This window comes from Hypanus sabinus, chromosome 22, assembly GCF_030144855.1.
Source record: "Hypanus sabinus isolate sHypSab1 chromosome 22, sHypSab1.hap1, whole genome shotgun sequence".
Lineage (NCBI taxonomy): Eukaryota > Metazoa > Chordata > Chondrichthyes > Myliobatiformes > Dasyatidae > Hypanus > Hypanus sabinus.
The window spans coordinates 36,453,332-36,464,590 of NC_082727.1; the positions used below are offsets into that span (position 1 = coordinate 36,453,332).

General features: G+C 41.9%; 1 protein-coding gene across 1 annotated transcript; it reads left to right on the forward strand.

Annotated features, from left to right (window-relative positions):
- Positions 1 to 281: 281 nt before the first annotated feature.
- LOC132379757 (interferon-induced protein with tetratricopeptide repeats 1-like) lies at positions 282 to 3,560 on the forward strand. Its single transcript, XM_059948041.1, has 2 exons — positions 282 to 379; positions 1,862 to 3,560. Exons 1-2 carry the CDS (start codon positions 375 to 377, stop codon positions 3,294 to 3,296), a joined length of 1,440 nt encoding a protein of 479 aa, XP_059804024.1. The 5' UTR covers positions 282 to 374; the 3' UTR covers positions 3,297 to 3,560.
- Positions 3,561 to 11,259: the final 7,699 nt, after the last annotated feature.

The window sequence follows — 11,259 nt, forward strand, 5'->3', positions numbered from 1 at the left end:
TAGTAAATATGGAAAAGTGAAAGAGGATAATGACCAGGATTGCAGACTGCATACAATTACACAAAGAAAAAATTATAAATAATTGAACAAGGATGCTCAGAGTGACACACTACACAGGCATTCTGGTGAGGTGTAGACTATTTCTATGACAAATCAATGCTTATATTGGCATGCAGGAAATACTTCTAAATTCTTTTAATTGCTTCAGTGTTATTTATAGACATTGAATTCCAGTTTCTATTCACATTGATGAAGTAATGGATAGTATAAAGGGTTGTCAGGTTGAACATCCAACGCAACATCGTAGGCGCAGCAGAAGAAGAACTGCACAAACTGAGTGAGGAGCGCAAAGTGCTTTCAATCCAGCTAACATCATGAGGTAAAGAATATTTCCTTGCAGTCCATCTTTATGTACAGATTATTATACAGCAGGTTGTTTATCAAAAATAGTGGATCATAATGCAATAACTTTGAAATACCCAAAGTGAACATACACTGGCTAACAGGGTAGTTGAATGATGAGACTGTAGTAGGGTGATCCCTACGTTACTCTGCAGTGCTTTACTATTATTTTTTGTTATTAACATCCAATACAATGGCTCTAAACACAAGATTTGCATTGGATTCCTGATTTTTGAAGAGCCTTCTGTTCTGTCTGATCACCAGATCCAAGAGTAAGTTCAAGTGATCATAAATAATCCTTACACACGGTATTCCTTAACTCCTTAACATTCTCTCTATGTATGAGAATTTCCTTTGGGTTCACAGGAATCAGCTGCAAGTCATGTAGTTGCAGCAAATTTATGAGATGTTCCTCCTAAATTCCAATGATGTACGGGTTAGGGTGAGTGTGCACGTTGATGTGGGACACACTTGTCACCTGCCCTGATAAATTCTTTCTGATCTGATATGATGCCAAATGATGCATTTCACTGTTTGTTTTGATGTACGTGTGACAAAGACAGCTAATCTTTAATCTTCGAATCTTTAAACGTAGGAGGTGATTCAGTTCTGCCATACACTATATCTATGTAGATTTGAGCACGTTGGAGCCTACGGGGTGCATTCAGTACTGAGGTAATACACCAGAGGAACATGCTACTCTAAACTGTCATAATTTCCAGCCCCTAGTGGCTTTCAGGACAGAATGGAGGAGCTGCATCCACGGTGCGGCAAATTCATCTCCTTTGGGAGGAAGCAGTAAGCAGAGTTGATCTCAGAGTAGGGTTAAAGGTCGGCACAACATGTTCTATGTTCTATGTTGGTCTATGCTCTTTCAGAAATGTTCAGCAGGATCGGGGTACGTTGCTCATGCAATTGCTCTGTGATCTGATCTGGTAACTCGTAAATTGCCAGACTTCAGTGAGCTTCACAATACAGCTTTATCTCACTAATGTTATTGAAGTTCTCAATCTTCTAGACATTGACTCTGAGTACTGGTGGCTGTCTGGGGGAAAGCACCACTTCTCTGTACTGAGATTTGGAGCTACGCTCAGGCTGCTGGCAAAAAAACAAAAGTCTGCAATAGTGGGAGAGCTCAACGTCTGGTAATAAAACCAAGTCCAGCATCAGTGTAACAAAGCAACAGATCAGCTGCCTTGGCTGTTCAGGAGACACATTTCCATCTTCATCACATGAATCAATTCTTCATATTGGGTTACTGATCTGAAACATTCTCCTTCCTCAGGTGCAGACTGACAGGCTGAGCATTTCAGGTTTTCAATATCATAATTATAAAAAAAACTTCATCAAAAGGCAGTTTTCACACAGTTAGTAAGTCTGCTATTCACGGGATTGCAGGTCAGACCTGCATCAAGTGATCTGAGATGGAATTCATGATTCCGTTTTTTCTCTCTTGCAGCAACACACCGGGAGATTTATTGAAAGAGAAGCTCGATCAGCTGCAGTGTCACTTCACATGGAGGCCACAGAAGGAAACTGTTGATGTGGAAGATGTGAAGCTCAAATTGCAAGATTCTATCAATATGAATATGAAGTATAAAGCGCAATCCTACAACCAACTTGCTTTTTTAAACTCTCTGCAGGGCAATTATGAGGAAGCAATTCAAAATTTAAAGGAGGCTGAAAAGATTCTGATGGAGAACCACAAAGATGAATATGAAAGAAGAAGCATCATCACCTATGGAAACTTTGCCTGGGTGCATTACCACATGGGACAGCTGACCGAGGCCCAGTCCTATCTCGACAAGCTGGAGATGATCTGTAAACTGCTCAGTGATGGCCCTCGCTATACAGCAATGATACCCGAGGTGTACGGGGAGAAGGGATGGTCATTGTTGGGTTCTGCTGGTGAATACTATGAGGAGGCAAAGGAATGCTTTGCAAAGGCTCTGGAGCAAGATCCTGACAACACTGAGTGGATAATGGGATATGCAACCGCACTTTCTCGTCTGGAATCACTTTCTGGAACCCCAGAGAGTCGTGATCAGAGTCGGTCAGTGAAGTATTTCCGACGAGTACTGGAGCTTGATCCAGATGATGCTGTGGCCATGGTGCTGTTGGCTCTAAAACTGCAGAGGTTAGGGCAAAATGAGGAAGCAAATGTATTAGTTGAACAAGCATTGCAGAGGAACTCTAATCTTCCATATGTGCTTCGCTATGCTGCAAAATATTATAGAAAAAAGAGTTCTGTGGCGAAAGCAATCAAGCTCTTGAAACAAGCATTAGAATTAACTCCACACTCTGGTTTCTTACACCACCAACTTGGATTGTGCTACAGAAGTAAGCTGAACTACACTCGTTGCAGATATCCTCGCAATCCTGAATTTCAGCAGAACCCAGTGATGATCAATCTGTGCAAGTATCATCTTGAAAAGGCTTTTGATCACCGTCGAAGGTCATTTATTAAAGCACAACTGGACTTTGCAGACATCTGCAGAACAAATGGGGAATATTCCAGAGCAGAGGAGACTTACCGTAGATTGGTGGAGTTAGTGGACATTCGTCCAGAGAATATGCAGAGCATTTGCCTGGAAGCTGGGTTATTTGAACTGTACCAGAAAAAATCTGAAACAAATGCTGTTCGCCTCTTCCTGAAAGGAGTGAAAATTGAATATAACTCAGAAGAACGGGAAAAATGTCGCATGAATCTGGAGAAGTGGGCAGGTAGTAAACTTAGAGTTAATGCAAATGACAGCAAGGCTCTTGGTGTCAAAGCATTTCTGTATCAGTTGGATGGGAACACGGATAAAGCGACTGAATACTTTGAGAAGGCCTTGGAGTTTGATCCTGGCAATGAGGAATATGTGAGTGCTCTTTCTCAATTACACATCTGAGCACCACTGGTTTCTTTAAAAGATATATTTTCATCTGATCTCAGGATAGGTTTAGTGGGCTGTTGCTTTAATATTATTGTGTTTCTTTTAAAAATATTATTTCCTCAAGTACCCTGAGCAAACCAAATTCAATTGTGCTTCTCTGGACTCTGGAAAGATGGGATTTGGGAAACTGCAGCAAGTGGTGTCAAATGAGAAATCAAGCATTTTTCCTCATTGGTTTGTTTGACCTATTAACCATTGAATGTATTTTCATTTTCACGTATTCTGATGCATAATTGTAATTCTGGAATGATTTTTCAAGTGCGATTGTATCTTATGAATCATTATAAAATATACTCTTAAGCTATGTCTATTAATTAAACCTTCAAAGCCAATGTTGGGTCCTGTCTTGACACAATCAAAGGAACGCTAGCAACAAATCCTTAACAGCACGATTCCAAGCTGCTGAGTGTGGTGGAGGAATTGCTTGGAAGGTGGAATGACTGGCGAGTGGCAGTGGAGGGGTTTGGGAATAGTTCATGGAAATTCAAAAAGATAATATTTTCAACAAAAAAAGGATTAGATTTGTCATTCATAATAATCAACCAAGGACAATGTAACTGCAAAACTCCAAACAAGATTGTGTGTGACAATGGAATGAAAAGATGGAATGGTATAGTTCAAGGATCATGCCTCTGATATAGTGATAGCCAGAAGACATTCCTGTCATGTGCATGGGCTTGGCTGCTGATAAGGAGATAACCCTGTAAGTAGACAATGGAAATCAGATATGGTTATAGATTAAGTGAGCTATTGTCCCATAAAGTTATCAGGGGTGGGGAAGAATGAGAAGGAAGATGCAGAAAAGAGAAAAGAGAGCATATGACCATCAGCTCGGGATCCATCCTCTGAAATTTCAAAGAGAGAAGGTGTCGTCACCAATTAACTGGACACTTGTTCCTCAGTCACCACGGTAGCATAGTGGTTAGCACAGCTGGGGTATCAGAGTTCAGAGTTTCATTCTGATTCCGTGTATAAGCAGTTTTTCCATTCCTCCTCGTGAATACGTGAGTTTCCTCTGGATGCTCCGCTTTTCCTCCCGCATTCTAAAGTCAAACCTGATAGCAGGCTGATTTGTCATTGTAAAATGTCCTGATATCACAGTAAGGTTATATAGGTGTGTTGTTGGGTGGTGTGACTCATTGGGCCAGTAGGGGCTGTTCCATGCTGTATGTCTAAATAAAATATAATTATACTTCATTTACTTGTGCACAAGGAGAGGAGTGTGTCTCCTGTCACCACACTGTTCTGACGTCTGAACAGAGGAATGTCATTTTTATACAGAATTGACTGGCAGGTACAGATGTTGACCATTCCCGGTGGTGAAACGTTTTAATTCTGATTCCCATTCTCATTCTGACATCTCAGTCCATGTTCTCCTATTGAGGCCACCCTCAGAATGGAGGAGCAACAGCTTACATTCCGTCTGGGCAGCCTCCAAACTGATGGCATGAATATCAATTTCTCCTTTTGGGAGAAAAAATTCCCACCCCCTTCCCTCTTCTTCTATTATCCACTCTGGCCTCTTACCACTTCTCACCTCTCTATCACTTCCTCCTGGGTCTCTTCCTACTCCCCATTCTCCTCTGGTCTACTCTGACCATTCTGACCATTGCCCTAGAAAGACTCTGCATCACATCATTGCTTTTATATCCAAACTAGGATTCCCAAGTCCCATTGAATCCGATTTCTGATTTCTGAAGTCCCACTTGGAAAATAGACAGACTAAGCAGTTCAACCAAGATTTGGAAAAAACCCTAAGAATCCTGGTCTCAGAAAAACCTGACAAGTGGTGCAACCACTTGATGTGAGCAGAGGTCACCCAAACACCTTACAACATTCAGGGCAGGGGACATCACTGTTCAACTACTAGTTTGGTTATACTCCGCCACTCTTTCTGGAACAGGAGGCTGAAGTTGGGGTTCCTGGGGCCAAAGATCTCATCCAACACTGCAAGCAGAAATGGACCAGGGCCAGAGAGACTTGGCTGTTCTCTACCCGGAAGGTGGAATCCAAGGCAAACTGTAAGAGAAGACGGTCCTGCTTTGCAGTGTGGGCAAAATGTCTGGCTGTCTACGGAGGACTTATAGAAATCTAGGAATCTAGAAATTTGGCACCCAAGTTCACTGCACATTTCAACATCCTCAAGGAAGTAAACCTGCTGCTGTACAGCTCCCCAAGACCATGAAGATCAGTCACACTTTCCACATCTCTAAATTAAAACCTGTCTGCACCAGCCCCGAAGGAGTAGATTTAAAAGGTAGGGGCAGGGGAGAGAAGGCCACCGGGTGAGAGGTGAAACTTGGAAGGGAAGGGATGAAGTAAAGAGCTGGGAAGCTGATTGCTGAGATGAAGTATAAATAAAAGGGAAAAGGGGATGGGAAATGGAGAAGGAGGTGAGGGTGGGGCATTGTTGGGGGGCATTGTCAAGAGAAAAGAGTTAGAGAACTCAATGTTCACAGCATCAGATTAGAGGCTACCAAAATTGAATACAAGGTGTTATTCTTCCAACTTAAGTGTGGTCTTATCACGACAGTGGAGGAGGCCATGGATGAACATATGAAAATTGGAATGGGAAGTAGCCACTGGGAGATCCCACTTGTTCTGGCAGGTGGAGCGTAGCTGCTTGGCAAAGCGTCCCCCAATCTACTTCGGGGCTCACCGATGTACAGGAGGCAGCACTGTGAACACCAGACACAGAAAACAACCTCAATAGACTCACCTGGTGAAGTTTCGGCTCACCTGGATGGATTCTTTAGGATGTTATGTACCCCTAGGGTTCATATTTTCAGTGGACTGTGACTTTAAGCTGCCGGGAGCATGTGACTGACTTTTGGACATTGTTTGAGCTGCTTGAGAGAGAGAGAGAGAGAGAGAGGGAGAGAGAGAGAGAGAGAGAGAGAGAGATGTGGAGTTATTTGATTAACAATTACAAGGACACAAAGACACACACACACACACACACAGACACATAGCTAGAGTCAAGATGGATTCGGTCAATGGAAGGCACAAGTAGCAAATCATTGTTGGAGTAATTTTGTATGTCCTGGAACTGGATAAGTGGCTATCACGTTGTGTGTGATTGGGGTAACTTTGTGGAATTTACTGGTGTGTCGGCCCTTGCCTGGGTGGTGGCTCCCTTGAAGATGGTCCCCTTTATGATAAGTTACTGTTGGTGATAATACATACGTGAATCCTGTTTGAGTATGCTGTGACCACCACTTTGAGATGTCCCGTAGCTGTATCGGGTGTGGTACCACTTGGTTTGAAAGTATTTTCATTGAACATCACCGTCGGTGATACTTCGTGTGTGGAGTGGAACAACTTTGGAGAGAAAACCCACTGCAATTGTTATTTAGTATTGCTGTCGTGGAATCTGTGGAATAATGTAATTGCTTTCTCACAACACTCGCCTTTGGATTGCAAACATCTCGCATTAATTAACCTGTGCATCTGAACGGAACTTTTCTAACATACCATCGTAAGAGTGGAACTATTGCAGCCTGAGCTTGAATAAGCTTGGAAACTTTATTTTTTAAACCTATTGATGTATAATACCTTTAACTCTTGATTTACCTGGTTTAAGTTACTATATGACGTAGTCACTAATAAAATAGTGTTTTGTTAACAGCAAAACCAGACTCCAGCTGTGTTCTATTGCTGCTGATACTTTGACAGGGTTGTGTGTACCTGACAAGGGCACTGAATGGTAGTGAGTGAGGAGGTGCAGGTGCAGGTGTAGCACTTGCAAGGTTAAGTGCCAGGAAGGAGACCAGTGGGGAGGGACGAATAGACAAGGGATTCGCGTAGGGAGTGATCCCTGCGGAAAGAGAAAGGTGACTGGAGGGAAAGATGTGCTTGGTGGTGGGATCACGTTGGAGGTGGCGAATCTCTGGTAGGGTGTCAGGACAATGGGGTAAGTGCAGACGTGCAGCATGTACTCACAAACGAATCTCTGGATCCAGAAGCTGCTGCATCAGCACACACTGTAGTCTCTGGTCCCCAAAGGCAACAAAATTCAGTTGTGCAGTGCCGTTATTCATTCATGCAGTGGAATTATTTGAGGACAAATATGATTTATTCCAGGTTAAATCAATTTTATTTCATAACCTTAAAAGCATTGTGCTATGCAATGGAATTTCTAGGCACATGAATGATAGAGACAAGCCAAGTTTTCTCAGAACTGCTGTTTGTCACACATTAACTACACTCATGAGGTCACTGTAGGTCTTACTGCACTGTGTTGAGGTACTATGGACTGCATCTGTCACCTCACTACACTGTCCTCTAGGGGTCGCTACACTACCCTCTGGGGTGATGGGGTGTGTGCGGTTTAATGTAGAACAATCTCGTTCATCCAGTCCAGATTTCAACTTAGATCAGCCAATCAGGTTGTGTCTGCTAGGCCCAGTTATTTATTTCTGTTGTTATCCCACCCTGCCTTTGTTGTTGGATACTGAGAGCTCTGCATCAGTCTTCATTGTTGTTTCAATGACATAATTTGTTTGAAAAAGCCGGTTTCATGTTCTAGGCCGGGGGTCGGCAACCCGCGGCTCCGGAGCCACATGTGGCTCTTTTACGTCTGTGCTACGGCTCCCTGTTGCTTTGGGAAATAATTGGTCAGTATTTAATTAAAATGTATTTTATGTTAGTTTGTTAGTTTTTGAAATGTAATTCTAAATTTGAAGATTATGGTGATCTTGTACAATCTAATTAAGACGTTGTGGCGACCCATTTCCTGACACATCCGAACCGGCTCACAATTAGCCAGCGTTCAGGCTAAGGGAGATAGCCTACGGGGGTTTGTGAGTACGTGTCTTTTGCAGCATCCGCGCCCATGGGGGGCGGGTTGAGGGAGGCTTAAAAGCAAGGCCGTTTAGTTCGAATAAAGCTATCTTTGACTGCAGTTTACTGACTGCGTGTAGCACACCGCTACAACGTGTTTTTATCGCTGGCTGTCCAGAGGGAAGGTGCTGAAACGCTTTGTCGCGTGTCTGGAAGAAGTGAAAACTTTCCTGGGCAGCAAACGGCCCACCTTTCCTGAGCTGGAACAGCCAGAGTGGCTGGAAAAGCTACACTTCATGGTAGACATGACAGCGCACCTGAACACGCTGAACACAGCTCTTCAGGGGTAAGGACGTACAGCCCTGCACATGTTGGAGGATGTTTTGGCATTCGAGCGCAAGTTGACAGTGCTTGCCAGAGATTTACAGAAAGGCACATTGTCTCACTTCCCCAATTTGAGAGAGTTCAAACAAGGTCACGACATGATAAATTCGGAGTATTTACATTCTGCAATCATCGCAATGCAAACATCGTTTGGGAAACGCTTCTGTGAGTTCAGAGAGGAAAAAAACACATTATCCTTCCCGGTCACTCCCCTAAGCATCGATCCATCCCTACTGAATACGACTGCATTGTCAGGTGTGAGTCAAGCTGACCAAGTATGATAAATATTTGAATTGCCTATTATTTTACGTATATTCATATGTTTTCATATTTCTAGTGAAATAGTCCTTTTATTTTTCAGGTTGACAGCTGGCTGACGTTATTTTTGGTTTGCTGCTGGCTGCAAATTTAAGTTTGGCGTTTTTCATAAATACAAGAAGGACTCAAATAGACGTTGAGTATTTTACTTAAAAGTAACCTTCAACCCAACGTCTTTTTTTCGGAGTTCAAAATGTTTTTGTTGCATGCAGAAATGTAATTTTGTTTTCTCTGCAGGAGTTCATCAATTTCATAAATGCAACACATTATAGTTTGTTTATACATAGCATAAAGGCAAAACAAAACGTTGTATGCAGTGTTATTTCATTTTAAATGTCAAACGGGTTTTGCGGCTCCCAGTGTTTTCTTTTCTGTGGGAAACGGGTCCAAGTGGCTCTTTCAGTGGTAAAGGTTGCTGACCCCTGTTCTAGGCTAAGTTTCGATTCACCATCAGGAAGGTGCAGATAATCTGTTAGAGCAGGAAATCAGAATGTAGGGCACCCTTCTCCATCAACTCAGCATTAAAAGTGAAAGAAATTCAAAGAACATTCTTTCTGAAGAACATAATGTGTTACAGAACACTGTAAATTGAATTGTATTTTTAAATATTTTTATTCATTTCTGTATTTAAATTTATTTTTTAACCATGCAAGGAAACATGATTATGTAAACATGCTGAATGCTGAATGCATTGCTGTAACTGTACCTGGAGCACAGTGTTGGTGTTGTGCATTCATAGGCACATCATTAAAGGCAGATCAGGCTGTGCGTGTCGAAAGCAAAGCAGAGTTATTATTTCAGGCCAATAAGTCTTAATTGCCAGAAATTATTTCTCATTTAAACAGATTATAGCCCAGTCACTTGTTTCAACAACTTCAGATAAAATAAGCATATCCAGTATTTACTGCTGTTATTTAGATGTCTGGTGTCTTTAACATTTTCTGTACCATTTTGGATGCTTGGCAATACCTACTGGTGAGAGTCAGACATCAGACAATCTCAGCACCACACAGGCAAAAATAGGCCTTTCGCTCATCATTGAGTTGCTGTCACGTGATTGGCTGATCGCATATTTGCATTAACGAGCAAGTGTACAGCTTGATGTATAGGGTAATAATGTAAATATAAAATAAAAGTAACTTCCATTTGGGGTCTGTATATGCACAACTTGAAATTTATTCATGTGTTGTTTAAAGTTTGGTGGACTCTCGGCTTTACTACAAGTAATGATGTGAAAAAAATGATCATGTATGAAGTGATGAATTTCGTGAATTTTCTTCACTTGCAGCAACACACAAAGAGATTTGTTGAAAGAGAAGCTCGATCAGCTGCACTGTCACTGCTCGTGGGGCCCTCAGAAGGGAACCATTGACTTGGAAGATGTGATGTACAGATTGCAAGATGCTAGAAATCTCGGTGTGAAATATCAAGCCACGTATCACAACTAAATCACTTTCATAAGTTGTCTGCAGGGAGACAATAAAGAAGCCATTCGGAACTTCAATGAAACTCCCGCCATCCTGTATTTTGCCAGAAAGCAAAGTTGTTTAATCAATGTAAATATCACTTTGGAAAGGCATTTGAGCATCATCCAATATCAGCTATTGAACCACAAGGGGGTTTTGCAGTTAAAAGTGTAAGAAATGGAGAGTATTCCAACGTGAAGGAGATCTACAGTAATCTTTTGAAATTCGATGATATTCATCCAGTAAATCTTTCCTAAATGTTCAATAAACCTGAAATTTGTAAATATACTTTCTTTACAATATACTTAGTGTACAATCTGTTACTTATTGCCAATGGCGAAGTGCATTGGGACAGTATTTACACAGTATACTCTCAGGTTGGGGTGTGGGTGATCTCTGCATCCTGGCTCTCCCAGTCTGGTGGGACCCAAGTCCTAGATGTATGGAGTTGGAGAGAAGTGGTTTTCTCACTGTTGAATACATTGGCTTGTTAGTGAGAGGCTAACCAGTCATGTTTCTAGAAAAGTACGCACAAACAGGGTTTCATTTATTTCAAGATACAGTGCAAAACAGGCCCTTCCAGGAAATGAGCCACACTGCCCAACAAACACTGATTTAAAACAGACCAAATCACAGAGCAACTTAAAAAGACCAATTAACCCATGAACTGTGCGTCTTTGGACAGTGGGAGAAAACTGGAGCACCAGGAGGAAACTCGGAGAGAATATACAAACTCCTTACAGGTGCTGCCAGAATTGAATCCGAACTTCAAACGGCCCGAACTGTAATAGTGTCACACAACCTGTGCACTACCATAGCAAACATTTATGAATGTCTGATTTTGTAATAGAAACTTTGTTATTCTGAGTCCCATTCCATGAGCTTCATTGAAGATTACTCACTCCAGTATTCAGAAAAAAAAGTGGGTTTCAGGGATTTAAGTCTAAAGAAATCAACTCTGAAAATCA